Consider the following 18,313-nt stretch of genomic DNA (forward strand, 5'->3'; position numbering starts at 1 on the left):
GCAGGAGCGCCAATTTGCCTGTCAGGGCATTGGGTAAGTAAACGTGGGAGCTGAAACAAACCCAAACTGGATTCACAGTTATTTCCCTGATCTCTAGACAGGGCTAGGAAAGAATCCCACCCCAAACCTTGCAGAGCTGTAGCTGCCAGTCAGTGTCAACGGACCAAGGGTCTGACTCGGCACTTTCTTATATTCTTCCGTCCGGATCTCTAAGCAATGGAAGAGAAAGGCAAAGAAACGGAGGACGCCGAAGCTCAGTCGGGTTTTACGGCATCTCCGGCACGGGCTCTGCAGGCGACGGATCTTTGTTTAAGTTCTGAAGCTGCACCGTTAGATGTTTCTATACACAGAAGGAACATGATGTGCATCACACACACACACACACACACACACACACACACACACAGAGCTAAACTGACTCCAGTTCCGTTGCTAAGAAACTACAAAGGATAATAGTATTGGCCCTCTTTGTTTATGAAATAAATTGCTTTGGGAGAGAACAAACGCAGCCTTTCGGGTCCCCTTGCGTCTTGTTCTCATTTTTAAACGAACACAAGAAAATGACTGAGGATGGCTGAGAGCGTAAGCAATCTCCGTGGGTTTTTTTATATATATATAAAGAAAAAGCACCCTTGAAAATGAGATGAAATGCATCGTTTCAACACCCAAAGCCTGTAGTATTTATTCATCTTTCGAGAAGCAGAGCATTTCTACCACCACCCCTCCCCCCGGCAACAATGAAAAATGGCTCTCTTTCTGTACGAGCGCAAGCCAGCTCGCGGCGAAGGACATATCACACGAGGATTTCTTTTTCAACTCTTTCTTGATTAAGGAGGGCTGCGCTGTAAAAAGAATGCAGCCGTTAAAACGGTGTCGGGTATTTATCGGCTGGGTCTGCAATAAGAAGCCCGGCCTTTTCGCGAAGGCGTAAATATTGGCAAAGGTTATTTCAGGGACCGGGCGGGAAGTAAGGGGTGATGAGCGTCAATATGGCAAGCGGGGCAACAGCCAAGCGTTATTTCCGCGAGGCGGAGGGACCATGGATCAAGCACATGGCAGGAGAAAACAAACAAAGATATAATGAAGTCTGGGGCGGGGAGGAGGGGAGCTAATGGTTTTTGGCAGCAGCGAAGACGTGAAGATTAGCAAAAGGCACCCACTAGCTGCCCTGTTTAGAAGACAAGACTGCGGATGGATTTGATAGATCAAGCCCGGAGAGGCAGCTGGAGTGCAGGGTCAGGACAAGCCAACAGGTCTCACCGATCAAAACGTATTGCTGCTTGAACATCCAAGCACTGCTCTGTTGGGAGTTGATAGTCCACAATACAGACTCTATATGTCTTCCCTATTGGGACAACCACAAAGATACTAGACAAGCAGGTGTGGCGCAGTGGTTAGAGTGTTGGACTGGGAGTCGGGAGATCCGGGTTCTAGTCCCCACTCGGCCACGGAAGCTCACTGGGCGACTCTGAGCCAGTCGCAGATTCTCAGCTCAACATACCTCACAGGGTGGTTGTTGTTGTGCGGATAAAATGGAGAGGAGGAGGAGAATTATGTATGCCGCCTTGGGTTCCTTGGAGGAAAAAAGGTGGGATAGAAATGCAATGAATAAATAAATAGGGACTGGGGGGGCGGGTATTCTTGTTTTAATTAATTACATGGATATATACTGGCTTTTCTCTAGGGAGCTTAAGGGGGCATCCAGAGCTTTCCCTTGGCAAAGTCGGCAAGGATGGGTCAAAGCGGGAGGCCCAATTGTTGTCCACTGAGCTTCACGCCCATGTGGGGATTTAAACTCGTGCCTAGTCTGACACTCCATCCTACACCACTATTGCTCTCAAGGTGCTCGTGAGTTGTGACAGAACGGAAGTGGTGGCAGGCGACGACGGGGAGAGAGGTAGAAAAAAACAGAAGGCCGCAAAGCGGCATTCCCACCCGTAACGGCAACAATCAAAGTCGAGGTGTGCTGTAGGAGGGGAGCTTTGGTTCAAAGGGAGAAGGATTCTGCCCATTGAGTGCACCCATTTCAGGCCTTACAGATGTTTGGGCCTACAACTCCCACGGTCCCTCATCATTGGATACGTTGGCTATGGGCATTGTGGTCCTCCCGACGTTTGGGCCTACAAGTCACCTGCCCTTGGGCTACCATTTTGCCTCCTCAACTGTGTGCGCATGCAGTACAACCCTCTCCTGGTGAGTGTCCCAAATCCCTAAGGAGCTAAAACAACACAGCACTCTCAACGGCTTTTAAAAAAGAAAGAACCCCAAGGACAGCCCAAATTAAAACCAATGACAGCCATAGCCAAAGGCAGCTGCCTTGGAAATACAGAAGAACATCAGAAGAGCCCAAGGGTCCATCTAGTCCAATGTTCTGTCCACACAGTGGCCAACCAGCTATCGACCAAGGACCCACAAGCAGGACACAGGTGAGACAGCACCCTCCCACCCATGTTCCCCAGCAAGCGGTGCCTTCCATCTCCATCAACCCCAGCCCTCCAGGCCGGCAACCTCCCTCGAGCTGAGCTCCCCAATGTCTCGGTCTGTTCCTATTTCTGCTACTCAAGATCCTTTTGCAATGGATTCCAGGCCCAAGGCCTCCGGCGCTCCAATCGTGCGCTCATCTCATGGTACGATTGCTCTTCACGCGAGGCCCACTTGATAATTCAATCAGCTCTGTTGGCCTTGGAATATTTCCTTCTCCCCCCTCCCCCCCCCCGCTGTTAAGAGGGGCTGTTCTTCCATTTTTCTTATGCATTACATTTTCAGCAGTTGCTACAAAACAGTAAATAAAATTCATGGGATTTTTGCCCCAGTAAGCAGGCTTGCCCTCAAAGGTGTTTGGCTTCAAAGGAGCGAACAATGGAAATAGTTCCCCCCTCCTTGAGAGTAGCTATACCAATCATTCTGAAAAGATGGAAGCCACACGGATGAGCAGCGGCGTGAACTTGGAGCCGGCCGTTTCTTGTCTGGGCTGTACCAGTTCACTGCATTACAAACATTCGCAAGCAGGTCGGGGAAATTAGTTTGTCACCGAATGGGGTAACGGGGAGGGGAGGGAAGGCTTTTCTTTTATATTTATGACAAATGGAGCTTTAAAACTCAAGCCAGGTGCTGAAGGGTACTTTAAAATTTATGAACTTGTAAATCCACAAACACGGCCAATTAAGGTTTATCACCGTCAAGGATTAACTACTCCTGGATATAAATTTAAGGGGTTATTTGAATCTAGGTTGTTTACTTCCAACCGTGCGACATCCCCCCCCCCCCACCCAAAAAAAAGTGATCTAAAATATTTAAAAGGCAGCATATTTCAAGATAAAAGTTACAGCTGTCACCGACGGTGTGAGATTTCCACAGAGGCAAGGGTACACTTGAGCATCGCTCTGAATAATCCATCTTTTCACTGTGACACATGACTTTCATTGGGAGACGCGAGAATTCAGCTACGGTGGGTGCCAGGGAGCACAGAATTGCAATGCTGGGATGTGCAGAATACATTTACACTTCGAGGCGGAGGGGCTCCGGCTATGCCCACTGCCCGGTTCGAGCTGTAGTCCAGGGGGACTACAGCCGTGGCACCAAATGCCAGTGCCAGACCAATCTCCTTCCAGAGCTGGAGAACTGGGTCGACGGGCAGCAATTTGAAGAAATGGTGCGAACCCTTCACAATCTTTATGCAGAAGCAGAAACGCTTCGGAGCCGTCCCTAACCTTGAAGGATGTTTGGCTGGCTTGACCGCCTACGCTATATCCTTGTGCATGGAGACACACTACGAGAAGGTCCTGAAGAAAATTCCCAAGTGCATTCAGGAGCGGAATGAGAAGATCTACGCCCCACAGGGCCTCCCTCTCATTGAGCGAGGGTTAAGAGTTATTGAAACAACCATTCATGAAGACAGAGGTGTGTGCAGTGGAAGATAAACCCCTGACGTCCGAGAATCCAGCTTGCTAGTCCCAGAACGTTCCCCTGCCTCCTCTGTCATAGAATCGTTCCTTTCTGCTGCTACCAACTCCATGGCGCCATCTATCCCAAGGACCAACTTCTCAAAATCCTCTTCCTCCTCCATGGGGAAACCCTGTGAGCTGGCCAGCTTACCTTTCAAAGGTTAGGGGCATAACACATAGAATCATAGAATAGTAGAGTTGGAAGGGGCCTATAAGCATCCCTGACAGATGGCTGTCCAGCTGCCTCTTGAAGGCATCTAGGAAGGAAGAGTCCATGGCCTCCCTAGGTCATTGGTTCCATTGTCATACTGCTCTAACAATCAGGAAGTTTTTCCTGCTGTCCAGCTGGAATCTAGCTTCCTATAATTTGAGCCCATGATTCTGTATCCTGCACTCTGGGATAATTGAGAAGAGACCTTGGCCCTCCTCTGTGTGACAACCTTTCAAGTATTTGAAGAGTGTTATCACGTCTCCCCTCAGTCCTTTCTTCTCCAGGCTAAAAAGGCCCAGTTCTTTCAATCTCTCCTCATAGGACTTTGTTTCCAGACCCCTGATCATCCTCATTGCCCTCTTCCAGCTTCTTTGGTTGCTGAAGATCCCGGATTCAATCCCTGGGAAGGGAAAGACTCCTGTCTAAAACCTTGGAGAACTGCTGCCAGTTAGTATAGATAAATCTGAGCTAAATAGACCTGTGTTCTGATTTGGTATAAGGCAGGTCCGTCTGTATTCACAGCTAGTGCTTCAAACACGCTTTGCCTTTTTAATAATAATACCATATTTCTTCAATTCTAAGACGCACTTTTCCCCCCATATAAACATCTCTAAAAACGGGGTACGTCTTAGAATCGCAGGTGCGTTTATTATTTCTTAGAATCAAAGCTTTTTTTCTGTTGGTGGTGCTGAAATTAGTGTGGGTCTTACAGTCGATGGTGTCTTAGAATCGAAGAAATACGGGAAGAAGAAGAAGAAGAAGAAGAAGAAGAAGAAGAAGAAGAAGAAGAAGAAGAAGAAGAAGAAGAAGAAGAAGAAGAAGAAGAAATGTTATAATTGTTATTTGGATAGCCTTTGTTCTGAAGGTTTAATTTTTAGAGGAGTGTGAAATACCCATGGTGGTAACAACGCTATAAGACAATCTTATCTTTTAGAAGGAGGAAGAGGAGGAATCTGAGATATTAGCAAATGTATTTATAAGCTCTCCCTCCTTTGGATTATTCCGATGTTTCATCGGTATGCAGTATATATACTTATTTGCAGGCACGTAACCCCGTAGTAACCTATGGCTGCGAGAGCTGGACCATAAGGAAAGCTGAGCCAAGGAAGAGAGATGCTTTGTGGCGTTGGAGGAAAATGCTGAGAGTGCCTTGGACTGCAAGAAGATCAAACCAGTCCATACTCCAGGAAATAAAGCCAGACTGCTCACTTGAGGGAATGGTATTAAAGGCAAAACTGAAGTACTTTGGCCACATAATGAGAAGACAGGATACCCTGGAGAAGAGGCTGATGCTAGGGAAAGTGGAAGGCAAAAGGAAGAGGGGCCGACCAAGGGCAAGATGGAGGGATGATATTCTGGAGGTGACAGACTTGACCTTGGGGGAGCTAGGGGTGGCGACGGCCGACAGAAAGCTCTGGCGTGGGCTGGTCCATGAAGTCACGAAGAGTCGGAAGCGACTGAACGAATAAACAACAAAAATTATGTACCCATATACATATCTATAAGCTACTGTTGAATATAGGTTTTTATACTGTTCTTTTTCAGTTTAACAATGGAAAAGACCACAACTTCAAAACTCTTTGGGGCTGAAGGATGTTTTATTTCCCTCTACCCACCCCCCACCTTCAACTTCAACGCTAGCCAGTTCCCCTTGACTTTGCAAAGACGACCTAGGTCCTGGGTTGTAAAGCGAATTCAATTAGCAAGCCTGCTGTTCTTCATAATCAACATCAGGATGCTAATTAAGGCCCCAGCACCCTTCTGCACAAACATAGCCCTGCATTACGGGTCTCCGCAGCAGCCGGGAACTCTGCCTTCAGCTAGCATGCATAAACAAACAGAATTAATAACTATCCAAGTGTGGACGGGTGACTTAATCGGTTTCGATTAGATGCAGCTCAGCCCGGAGCCTCTGTTATTTAAATGTGTTCACAGTGTTTAATTAAAAAAGCCTAACACACTAGGGGCGGGCTTTTAGTCCGTAGCTGTATTTCTCCATCTTGTGTTAGCCCGATTGATTCTGGGTGGATTTAACCACAGCCCAAAGATCATAGAATCGTAGAATCATAGAATAGTAGAGTTGGAAGGGGCCTACAAGGCCATCGAGTCCAACCCCCTGCTCAATGCAGGAATCCACCCTAAAGCATCCCTGACAGATGGTTGTCCAGCTGCCTCTTGAAGGTCTCAAGTGTGGGAGAGCCCACAACCTCCCTAGGTCATTGGTTCCACCGTCGCACTGCTCTAACAGATAGGAAGTTTTTCCTGATGTCCAGCTGGAATGTGGCTTCCTTTAACTTGAGCCCGTTATTCCGTGTCCTGCACTCTGGGAGGATCGAGAAGTGATCCTGGCCCTCCTCTGTGTGACAACCTTTTAAGTATTTGAAGAGTGCTCTCATGTCTCCCCTCAAACTTCTCTTCTCCAGGCTAAACCTGCCCAGTTCTTTCAGTCTCTCTTCATAGGGCTTTGTTTCCAGACCCCTGATCATCCTGGTTGCGGACAGGATCTTTGGAGAGGGGAGACCTACCGGGTGTGTGCTTGCCCTTGATAGCTTAGAATACTACTGATGGTATGGTAAGCCGAGTGGGTAAGGTACTGGTGCAATAAGGCAGGACTCCATCAAGCCTAAAGTGGTGGTGGTGGTGGTACCTGTGTTTAAAAAACAAACAAAACACCGCTCTCCTCCTCTCCAAGGAAGCTGTCCCAAGTTCTAAATCAGTCTTTCCTTTTCGGAATGGACTACGTGAGGTTAAACCAACTGAAACTTCATCCAGACAAAACAGAGATGGGTCCAAAGGCCGATATTCAAGCCCATGTCAGTTGAGAGCATTGTTTGGCTGATCTACACATGAGAATCACCCCAAGCTTACAGCCACGGCTCCTTCTATGAACAAGCGTCCTGCTGATGAAGATATTTCGAAACAGGCACTGTACCGGACACCTGTCTACTTTTTACTTCGACACCTAGAACATTGAACTTGTTGGGTGGTACAACATTGTACTTTTTAAAAAAAATTCCACATGCTGTTCTGTAAACATGCTGCTATTGTTACTTATTTGCTGATACACTGTACATTATTCTGGTACGATCTATTGATTTACCCAGGCATTGAAGGCTTCCGCCTTGTGGGAGGCTTTGTTTTACGATGTTAAAGCGCTGATCCAGCAGCTTTCTTTCGCTGTGTTAAAGGTTGTGTATCGACAAGAGGAGCATGCCTTTTGTATGTTTGATTATTACCAATATATAGTAGTATCTTCAGGCAGCCGGTTGAGGCAAATATGTTTTTTGTGAACCGCCCAGAGAGCTCCAGCTATTGGGCGGTATAGAAATGTAATAAATAAATAAATATGTATAAAATTGTGCTAACATGCTCAAGTAGAGATCGGATGGCAGGGTACCTGAGACAGGGCCTTATTAGTGATGGCACTGAGAAATCCATTGGGCCCCTCCAACAATTGCTGGAAACTGTTTAATCTCAGCAAGGCTTTGGTTCTCAATTTATTTATTTTGTTTGCTTTAAACTTCGGTTTTAAACTCTGCATTATGATGGTGATTTATCTCTATTTTAGGTTTTAATGTTTTTTAAACTGGTAAGGCACTTTGTGTGTCAACGGACATTAAACCAGGCTAAAAAGAGCCAGATCAAATAATTGCGATTTACTTTTGTCTAGAGCGTAGCAGAATGTGCAAGCTGGAAAACGAGCTGTTACACGCACAATTTGCAAGACGCTAAACGCTAACTCTTAGCAAACAAATCAAGCCTAAAATGGATTGTTTCTATATTAAAACACACACAAGCTCCTTGCCACTCGATCATTAGAACCCACCTCCTCCGTTCAGTTCCCGGGCTTCTCGCAAAAGCCCGACGCGATGAGTACACACCCGAAAGCCTCTCAGCCAGAACAGGGCTGAAACTGGCCATTTTAAGTTAAGAGAGAAAGGCGTAGACTGATGGCAATAGCAGGTGGAATAAGCAGACGTTCAGCAGGAGAACAAGAGGGCCTGGTGTCTCTGAAGCAGCCCTCCTTCAAGGGCTCCACGTTTAAGGCAATAGAGGTTTTCTCTAAGTGGGGACTTGTAAGACAATGTCATAAAGCATCTCCAGCCTCTATCTGGACTACCAATGAACGTAGCCCTCGTCAGGCTATTTTGGGGGCTAAAAACCAAAACATTCCTTTAATCGCAAAGTAAAACACCTCTGGATATCTGGGGAGTCCAGTATGCAGAAAGCCCCACCTTATTTTGGGGCGGTCCCGTTTTCTGTCAAACGGACAGACACCAGACCACCCAATTCCAAGAAAGGGTGCCCACAGCATCCTAAAAGGCGGAGGGGGGAGTCCAATAAAGGCGCTGTCGTGGATCTGGATTATGCTCCGGTTCCCTGAAAAGAACACAAGGCCTACACAGCATGGATGGGGGGACGCTCTTGTAGTGACCCTTACAGAGTCGTGTTTGGTCTGGAGATCCATTAATCAGAGACCCCCCAAAAAAGGTTTGGGGAGTTCCAGGGGCGGAGCTTTAAAAACTCCTTACAAATAAAGAGAACAGCTTGAGGCCAGACTCCAGCAAAGCTGGAGGCCCGCCAAATAGAGCTGGAAAGCAGGGGTGGGGGGGAGAGGGGGAAGCAAGGAACAGAGAAGATGATCAGATGTGCTGAGACTGACAGCAGCGTACGGAGCTAATGATTGCCGTTCTGCGCGCCCACGGCGCTCGCTCTTTGGGAGCGGGGTTTCGCTCTTCATTAAGAGACCTTGCTTGCCTTTCTGATTTGTAAGGCTCCGTTCTCCGTCTTTTAAGGCTGGCTGCTGATCAAAGCGAGGAGCTGAAATATCGATGGGGCATTCGGGAGAGAAAAGGAAGTGGGGGAGGAGGGAGGGGGGAATCATAAAATCATAGAATAGTAGAGTTGGGAGGGACCTCTAAGGCCATGGAGTCCAACCCCCTGCTCAATGCAGGAATCCACCCTAAAGCATCCCTGACAGAGGGTTGTCCAGCTGCCTCTTGAAGGCCTCTAGTGTGGGAGAGCCCACAACCTTCCTAGGGAACTGGTTCCATTGTCGTACCGCTCTAACAGTCAGGAAGTTTTTCCTGATGTCCAGCCGGAATCTGGCTTCCTGTAACTTGAGCCCGTTATTCCGTGTCCTGCACTCTGGGATGAGCAGTTTGAAATGGGGCCTACATTTCCTATCTGGCCCAGGCCTGATCCAGCTGCCTTTTGAAGGCCTCGAGTGTAGGAGAGCCCACCACCTCCATAGGCACTGGATCACAGTAGGATTTTATTTATTTATTTATTACATTTCTATACCGCCCAATAGCCGGAGCTCTCTGGGCGGTTCACAAGCTCTTTGGGTGGTTTTCTCTTCCTTGGCTCCTAACCTCAGGATGCCAGGCTTTTGACGCCCAGGAGAGGCCCACTCTAGACCAGCTGGTTGATCCCCCAAAACTGCAGCTCTTCAACCCCGCCTCTCTGGACCTCTACATGCAGCTCGTGCAGCCTGCTGCCTCCGCCGCTGCCCCCATCTGAAAGCCGCGGTCACTGCAAATGTTGCACAGTTTCCCCTGTAAGGAAGCACGGCAGTGCCTCCACGCTGCGCACAGACCTGGCACGGCCCTGGTGCTAAATTTAAGCGGCGCAGGAACGGTGGCAGCAAGCCGGACACCAATTTGGTCTTGATCAGTACAGATACAGCCCCCGGGACCTCCCCTGAGCCTCCTGGGGGGGAAAACAACAGGCACTTTCAATCTTGAGGCCGCCCCAACGCTTCCTTTACTGGCGGCTGGTTGGGGGAACTTGAGCGAGACAAGCCAGGGGGGAGGCCCGAGGCAGTCAAGAGAAGTCTCGTGCGCCTGAGGCTCTGCAGCTGAAAAGCCTACACAGAAAAGGAGGATCTGACATCGGTCTCTCTGTGTAACGCAGCAGCAGAGAAACGTTATTTTCCCTTTTAGCTAGTTAGACGTGAGCTGCTCGCATATTGATCCGGGGGCCCTTGATCTGTAGGGAGCTGGTGGGGGGAACTTCCCTCCCGCAACCACCCGGCAGATCTCGAAAAGAGAGGGGGAAGAGATCAAGCTGGACAAGGCGGGGGGGAAACGGCTCTCCTTACCACTTCGTCTTCCGTCCAGCACTTCTCGATGAGTTTGGGCACGGGCTTCTTCACCAGGCGTTGGAGGGCTTTGCCGGCGTCGTAGTTACTTTCGTGTAGCTGAAGGGGAGATAGAAAAGCAAGCCGGATCAGCAGCAGGAATCAAGAGTGAAGGCTGGAGTAAGAAAACGAACCCCCCTCTCTCCATTTTTTCTGAAGCCTTTCCCAAGAGAAATCCAGAGCCAAAGCGGATATTTAAAAGTTTGCCCTGCAGCATTTTCCAACAGCATTTTTTTTAAAAAAAAAGTCCACTGGAAAGGAAACCAAATCAAAATAAAGCTAGAATTGGTTGACGGGACGAGCTGGTCCTTTTGGGCAAAGTCTACAGGCAAAGCAGGGCAAAGCTCTACCCTTGATCTGTGACATCTGAAAGATGGGACCACCAAGTCCAAGTAAAGTCTACTGCATTTAGCAACCAGCCATTATACAGCTTCACATAGATGTGTTACATTCATTCATCCCCTTGGCCTTTGTGTGCAAGAACAGGGCCAGCGCAAGAAATTTTGCAGTTCTAAAATTTATTAAAGGGAAAGGAAAGGAAGCTCTCGTGCAAGCACTGAGTCATTACTGACTCTTGGAGGGACGCCAGCTTTCGCTGATGTTTTCTTGGCAGGCCTTATAGCGGGGTGGTTTGCCGTTGCCTTCCCCAGTCGTTATTACCTTTCCCCCAGCTAGCTGGGTACTCCTTTTACCGACCTCGGGAGGATGGGAGGCTGAGTCGACCGGAGCCGGCTGCTTGAAACCAGCTTCCACTGGGATCGAACTCAGGCCGCGGGGCGAGTTTCAGCTACAGAAACTGCTGCTTTACCGCTCTGCACCACACAGCTTTTCGAGGGATGATTTTCCCTTCATCCGAACTAGCAAAGGAAGGATGTACATTTTCCTAATGTCTGAACAGACTTTGCATTCTAAAATAAAATGAGTGATGTCTTCTAAAGTAAAAAGGTTGCAAGGACAACCTCTGGCTTCCTTGGGGATACCCTGGAGGTGCCCCATAGAGACTGCCAAGGGGAGATGGACCACCAATAGGAATGCCCGCCCACCCATCCACTGCCCAAAGCAGGAAATATATTGGAAGTTGATCTGAACCTTCAGTGTGATCTAAACAGGTATTCTGGGAGTTTTTCAATGCCCCTAATGAGAAGCATTGATTCCTGCATTGAGCAGGGGGTTGGACTCAATGGCCTTGTAGGCCCCTTCCAACTCTGCTATTCTGATTCTAAGACTGAATATCGAGAAGAACAGTAAAACAAGTAACTCTACCGAACAGCTAAGAAGAGAAGGATACAGAGAAGGCAGTCTCTGAACACAGGCATACATTTGCCTGCAGGGTAACCTGGTTTGTCCTGAGCAGACCCAACAAAACCCCAGCGACTTGACTTTCCACCACCACCAAAATTGACCAAGCTTGAAGGTATGGTTAAAAAGAAGGTTATAAACAGAGATTTTGATTTATTTGCTGAAATTATGTTATGTCCTGCTATTTTAATCCCTAAGCTCCAGGCAGCTAACAGAAGCTTTAAAAGAAAACGGGAGGGTTAAATGCCTCCCTCTGGCAATGAGGATGGAAAATGGTAAATGGGCGGCAGAGCTGGGCTGGTAATGTTACCCAGAGGAACTTTTCTTCTGCCACCCCCAGACTGTGGAACGTCCTCTGCCGGAGGAGATGCGTCGGCTTAATGCTCTCTCTGAGTTTAAGGCAGCCGTAAAAACTAGTCTCTTCCGGCAGGCCTACCCAGGTGGATTTTAAACCTAAGAATTTTAAGATGCTGCGATGGTTATTTTAATACTGTATGGGTTTTACATGCTCTTTTAACTAATTTTATGTATTATATTTTATTTAGTGTTGTTCCCCGCCTTGATGCAGAGGGAGAGGCGGGTAATAAATATGTTGTTGTTATTGTTGTTATTATTATTATTATTATTATTATTATTATTATTATTATTATTATTAGTCCGCAACACTTCTGCCTGTGGTGGTCCGTGCGCTGCCTGCAGGGATGGCAAAATGGTGGGCATGTGTTTGTTTCCTATTAGGAGGATCTAAGCAGGCCTGGGCAGAGGGGGGGTGGGCATGGGCCTATGGTTTTGAGGTGCCCCACTCCAAGTCCCCCTGGGCAAAGTTGCTTGATTTTTCTGTTGTTGATGATTAATTTGCCCAAAGAAAACCCCGTAAAGCATTTCTGAATGTGAAGAAGTGAGGTCTTATATACCCCATTTCTTCAATTCTAAGACACACGTTTCCCCACCCCCATATAAACATCTCTAAAAATGGGGTGCGTCTTAGAATCGCGGGTGTGCCTTAGTTTTTTTTTTTCTGTTGGTGGTACTGAAATTAGTGTGCGTCTTACAATCGATGGCGTCTTACAATCAAAGAAATACAGTACATCTTGAATAGAAGTGCTTGCCATTACCTTTTTTTATAAATCGTTCTAGTTCATATGTATTTAGAACTGATTAAAAAATAGAATCATAGAATAGTAGAGTTGGAAGGGTCCTAAAAGGCCATCGAGTCCAACCCCCTGCTCAAGGCAGGAATCCACCCTAAAGCATCCCTGACAGAGGGTTGTCCAGCTGCCTCTTGAAGGCCTCTAGTGTGGGAGAGCCCACAACCTCCCTAGGTAACTGGTTCCATTGTCGTACTGCTCTAACCGTCAGGAAGTTTTTCCTGATGTCCAGCCGGAATCTGGCTTCCTGTAACTTGAGCCCGTTATTCCGTGTCCTGCACTCTGGGATGAGCAGTTTGAAATGGGGCCTACATTTCCTATCTGGCCCAGGCCTATTACCAGCTTTGCCCGGCCCTGGCTCTACGCAGGGCTGGACAACTTGTGGGCGCTCTCACACTCTGCTCTAGTCGGCATGGCCAATGCTCAGGGGTGATGGGAGTTGTAGTCCAGTGACATGCGGAAAGGTAGCAGATTCCATGGAATGACCCAGATGAGAAATGCCTGGACATACAGAATCTACAACCCTCTTGCATTCTGGAGGGTGGGGCTTTAGAAGTTCAAGGGAGGCTGAGAAATAGGAATAGGAATAGGAAAGGAAGAAGAGGGGCACTAAGACAGACTCCTGGTTCTCCTCCTGTCCACCACGACACCTTAGCCAACTTGCATGGTTTCTAAGAGTCTGGAATCACGTGAAGCCTACGGTTAGTGAGGAGCTGAAAGGTTACAGAAGCTACAGGACCCAGGTAGCTCCTCACAGTGGCAAGACCAGAGAAGAAAGGGGAGGTGTAGTGACAGCTGATGCCGTATTGATGCGGGAAATGGCCCACAGGCGTCACAACCCCTGTAAAAGTGGCCTGGCAACCCTTAGGCAAGAGTTTCTACTCAGCCTCTCTATGGGGTGTGTGGGGTGTGTGTGGACTGGGTATAAGTCATGCCAGCCCTGCCCACCTCCCCCTAGAACTGGGACTCGGCGGAAGAGCTTTTGAGGTAGAGGTATGGATTCCAGGTAGGCCCAGCTGTAGGAAAATGAAGCCCTGGCTGAAAGTGGGCTTCCCCCCCACCCCCAGTCAGCGTGGTTGCTCTGCTCCCTGCCTTCTCCTCCTCATGACTCATGGAAGGAATCTATTTTTTGCCTGAAGGAATGGAACAAAAATAATTCCCTTCCTTTCCCTTACCAAACAGGCTTAATGAACTGGAAGAAGAAGAAGGAGAAGGAGGAGGAGGAGGAGGAGGAGGAGGAGGAGGAGGGAGGAGGGAGGAGGGAGGAGGGAGGAGGGAGGAGGAGGAGGAGGAGGAGGAGGAGGAGGAGGAGGAGGAAGAAGAAGAAGGAGGAGGAGGAGGAGGAGGAGGAGGAGGAGGAGGGAGGAGGGAGGAAGGAGGAGGAAGAAGAAGAAGAAGAAGAAGAAGAAGAAGAAGAAGAAGAAGAAGAAGAAGAAGAAGAAGAAGAAGAAGAAGAAGAAGATCAACAACAACAACGAGGGCGGAAGGCGGCCAAGAGCAACGGACAGACTGCCGGATGCCCCTGCTGGGAATGTTGTGGGACGGCTTAGCGGCATTTGTGTCACTCAAAAATCAGGCCTTGTGTTAGGCTGGGCTTAGTCTACCTTGTTAGTTTGAAGGTGGTTGCAAACGGCTCCTCCTCCAAGCATTCAATGTAGGTGTGCAGGGTTGGGAGGCGTGTCGCAGTGGAAGGCCTTTCCCCATGCTCTAGGCTGGGGGTGCGACATGTCATGCTTGGAGCCCAAATCTGGCCCTCCTGTGGGGCCCCAGATGGCCACACCCACTTCCTGTGACCCCACCCCTTTCCCCCCCAACGACATGCTTGGGGATCTCCTGACTTTTGTGGAGTTACACACACACACACACACACACACACACACACACACACACACACACACCCCAGGAAGTGCTACAAGCTAAAATATGCAGGTATTTCAGCCCCACCTTTTTTTTTGCCTTCTGTCCCACCTACCACTGGAATGCGTCGGACACACACACATCCACACGGAAGCTTGTCCGAAATTGGATTTGGCCCCCAGGCTGAAAGAACATCCACACGGAAGAGAAGTAACCACACAGCCCTTTGTAAGCGTGCTGGTTACACACCTAATATTCTGACGTAAGAAAGTAAGAACTGTTGTTTTTATACTGTTGTTTGTATATTTTTGACAGTTTTCAAATTTGGTATACTTTTTAATGTTTGCCATTTTTAACTGTTGTAAACCGCCCAGAGAGCTTCGGCTGTGGGGTGGTATATAAATGAAATAAATAAACAAACAAACAAATAAATAAGAGGAGCCCTGATGCTGGATCAGACCAGGGGTCCGTCTAGTCCAGCACTCCGTTCACACAGTGGCCAACCAGCCGTCGGCCAGGGATGAACAAGCAGGACATGGTGCAACAGCACCCTCCTGCCCATGTTCCCCAGCAACTGGTGCATGCAGGGATACTGCCTCTTTATACTGGGGCAGGCAGAAGAACAAAGATAGAAGCCACTGATAGAGCGCCACCTCCTCCCCAAAAACAACAACTTCCAGGGGATGTTACATGGACCAATATATAAACAGAATATGAGAGAGAGAGAGAGAGAGAGAGAGAGAGATTGATGCATGAATCCTGCTACTTAGATATTTCCGAATCCTCAGCAACGTGATATAAATGCAACAAATAAATAAACTCGGATCTGGAACCCACAGCAAGCAACTGTGCTAGAGCAACTTCCCCCAACTTCCTGCCTTCCAGATGTGTTCTGGCTAGCATCCCCCAGGCAGCCACAGCAGGGGCATGCTGGGAGTTGTAGTCCGACACATCTGGAGAGCAAAGGCTGCACTAGAGCTTCAGGAAAAAACAGGTAAATGAATCACCTATCAATCGAGAACCAACAGAAGGAGCAGAAAGAGATGATCAGAGCCCGACCAGAGCAGACTGTCAAGTTTAGGACAGCGAACCTCTCAGCCCGGAGAAGATCTGGGGGGCGGGGGGGGGATCCCAGTGGCGGGCGGGGCTGAAAGCAAAAGCGGCAAGGCTAAAATGACCAGCATATTGTAGTTAGCATAGTTAAATTATGGAACTCACTACCCCAGGAGGTGGTGATGGCCACCAATCTGGATGGCTTTAAAAGGGGGCTTGGATCAGTTCCTGGAGGAGAAGGCTATCCATGGCTACAGGTCCTGAAGGTTGTGTGCTATCTCCAGTGTTTGAGGCAGCAAGCCTGTGTGCACCAGTTGCTGGGGAACATGGGCGGGAGGGTGCTGTTGCACCATGTCCTACTTGTTGGTCCTTGGCCGATGGCTGGTTGGCCACTGTGTGAACAGAGTGCTGGACTAGATGGACCCTCGGTCTGATCCAGCAGGGCTCTTCTGATGTTCTTATGTATTTATTTGGATTTTATAGACCACCTGAAGACTAAATGGGAGATACAATTTTTAAAAACCATTTTTTAAAAAAGCCAGCTATTGAAGAATGGCTTGATGATTCCCCCCCCACCCCCAAGCTCAAACAAAAAAGGAAAAGGAAAGAAAGAGGCCGGTGTGTGCCTTTTAAACCGCAACGCTTCTTCCCCCTCCATCCAAAGCTCAAGGGGGGGGGGAGAATTCCCAATCCCTGCTTGCCCACATTCCTCATTTTTATCACAGCAGATATTAAACAGCCCTGCTGCATCTCAGCCAGGGCTTATTAGCATAAACTCCGCCACATTAGTGCAAGGTTGGGGTGGGCGTGTGTGGGGGTGTGGGGGGGTGTTGTAGGGGGCGGCTGTTGCATTTCGACACCCCCTTCGCAACAGAGCTGCCATTTTCTGGCTGCGTGATGCTGCAAATAAATCCTCCTCTTGGCATGGCTCAGCTGTCAGGCTCCTCTGTTCGGTAATGAATCCATGAATTACGTCTCGCCGGCCTGACATTCCCAGGTCTTGCACATCAAAATATTGTTCTTCAGTTGTAATTTATAACTTAATTTAAACGTCCCTTTCCCCGTGACCTTTCCTGCATCAGAACGGCACGGCATCTGGCAGCTCAGGCTTCATCGAGGCACTCTGCTGCAATTACAGTCATTATGAGCCCTGCCTGAAAGCCATCACAGGCGTCTGGGAATGGGTTCCTGCTACAATATTAAATAATTGGGGAGTCCATTAAGGACGTAGCTAGATTTCGGAACGGCATTCTCTTTTTGCGTTGGGGTGGGGGGTGGGGAGAGAGGAGGAGAGAGAAACATGGTTTCTCCTTGTGGGTCTGATGCATGCAGGATTAATCTGCACTTGGTGGTAGAACTGCTTTGCATGCAAAAAGTCATAGAATTATAGAATAGTAGAGGAGGAAGGGGACCATAAGGCCATCCTGTCCAACCCCCTGCTCAATGCAGGAATCCACCCTAAAGTATCCCTGACAGGTGGTTGTCCAGCTGCCTCTTGAAGGCCTCGAGTGTGGGAGAACCCATCACCTCCCTAGGTCATGGGTTCCATTGTCATACCGCTCTAACCATCAGGATGTTTTTCCTGACATCCAGCTGGAATCTGGATTTCTGTAACTTGAGGCCGTTATTCCGTGTCCTGCACTCTGGGAGGGTCAAGAAGAGATCCTGGCCCTCCTCTGTGTGACAACCTTTCAAGTATTTGAAGAGTGCTATCATGCCTCTTGAAGGCCTCTAGTGTGGGAGAGCCCACAACCTCCCTAGGTAATTGATTCCATTGTCGTACTGCTCTAACAGTCAGGAAGTTTTTCCTGATGTCCAGCCGGAATCTGGCTTCCTGTAACTTGAGCCCATGATTCCGTGTCCTGCACTCTGGGAGGATGGAGAAGAGATCCTGGCCCTCCTCTGTGTGAGAACCTTTCAAGTATCTGAAGAGTGCTTTCATGTCTGCCCTCAATCTTCTCTTCTCCAGGCTAAACGTGCCCGGTTCCTTCAGTCTCTAAGTTCAAACCTCAGCATCTCCAGTTACAAAAGAGTCAGGTAGCTGATGGTAGAGGGGGCCCTTCTCTGTCCAAGACCCAGTCAGAGTTGAAAACACTGGACTAAATGGGTCAATAGTTTGACCAGACACAAAGAAGTGTCTTGCGTTCCCGATGTTCCAGGCTCTGTCCTCACTCCTGGGGTCATGTTGCAGCCAGAACTTCAGAAGAACAAAAGGGAACAGGGGATTTTCCGGGCATGGAAGCACCCAACGGGTCTAAACATCTGCTGCTGGTTACTTCCGACTGCCTTCCTGAAAGGGCAAGGGGAAGAAATGTTGTGCCTGTGGGCACCAATGCACCCTGGACCCCTTTCTTGGTGGCCACAGAGGTGCTCTATCCCTCTCACTTTAAAAAAACAAGCCAGCCAATTCTCTCCTCTACAGTGGCCTGGTTCAGACAACACGCTAAACCACGCTGCTTAACCACAAAACGGTTAAGACAATACATTAACCTTAATGCATTCCATTAACCGTTTTGTGGTTAAGCGGCGTGGTTTAGAGTGTTGTCTGAACCAGGACAGTGTGTCCGGCCGCCAAGGAAATGAAATGGGGAGAAAGAGAAAAGAAGCAGGGCTCTTGTCGCTTCTGTCTGGGAAGCTGGTGCAGGACTTCGGATGCTTG

At 48.6% G+C, this 18,313-nt stretch overlaps 1 protein-coding gene across 1 annotated transcript in view; it reads right to left on the reverse strand.

The window, feature by feature from the left end:
• The window catches only part of RERE (arginine-glutamic acid dipeptide repeats), a 316,112-nt gene that overhangs the window by 113,239 nt on the left and 184,560 nt on the right, over window positions 1–18,313 (reverse strand). The window contains 1 exon segment of the mRNA XM_063145507.1: window positions 10,259–10,357. Coding sequence (XP_063001577.1) covers window positions 10,259–10,357 — 99 coding nt within the window.

This window comes from Elgaria multicarinata, chromosome 20, assembly GCF_023053635.1.
Source record: "Elgaria multicarinata webbii isolate HBS135686 ecotype San Diego chromosome 20, rElgMul1.1.pri, whole genome shotgun sequence".
In the NCBI taxonomy this organism is placed as follows: domain Eukaryota; kingdom Metazoa; phylum Chordata; class Lepidosauria; order Squamata; family Anguidae; genus Elgaria; species Elgaria multicarinata.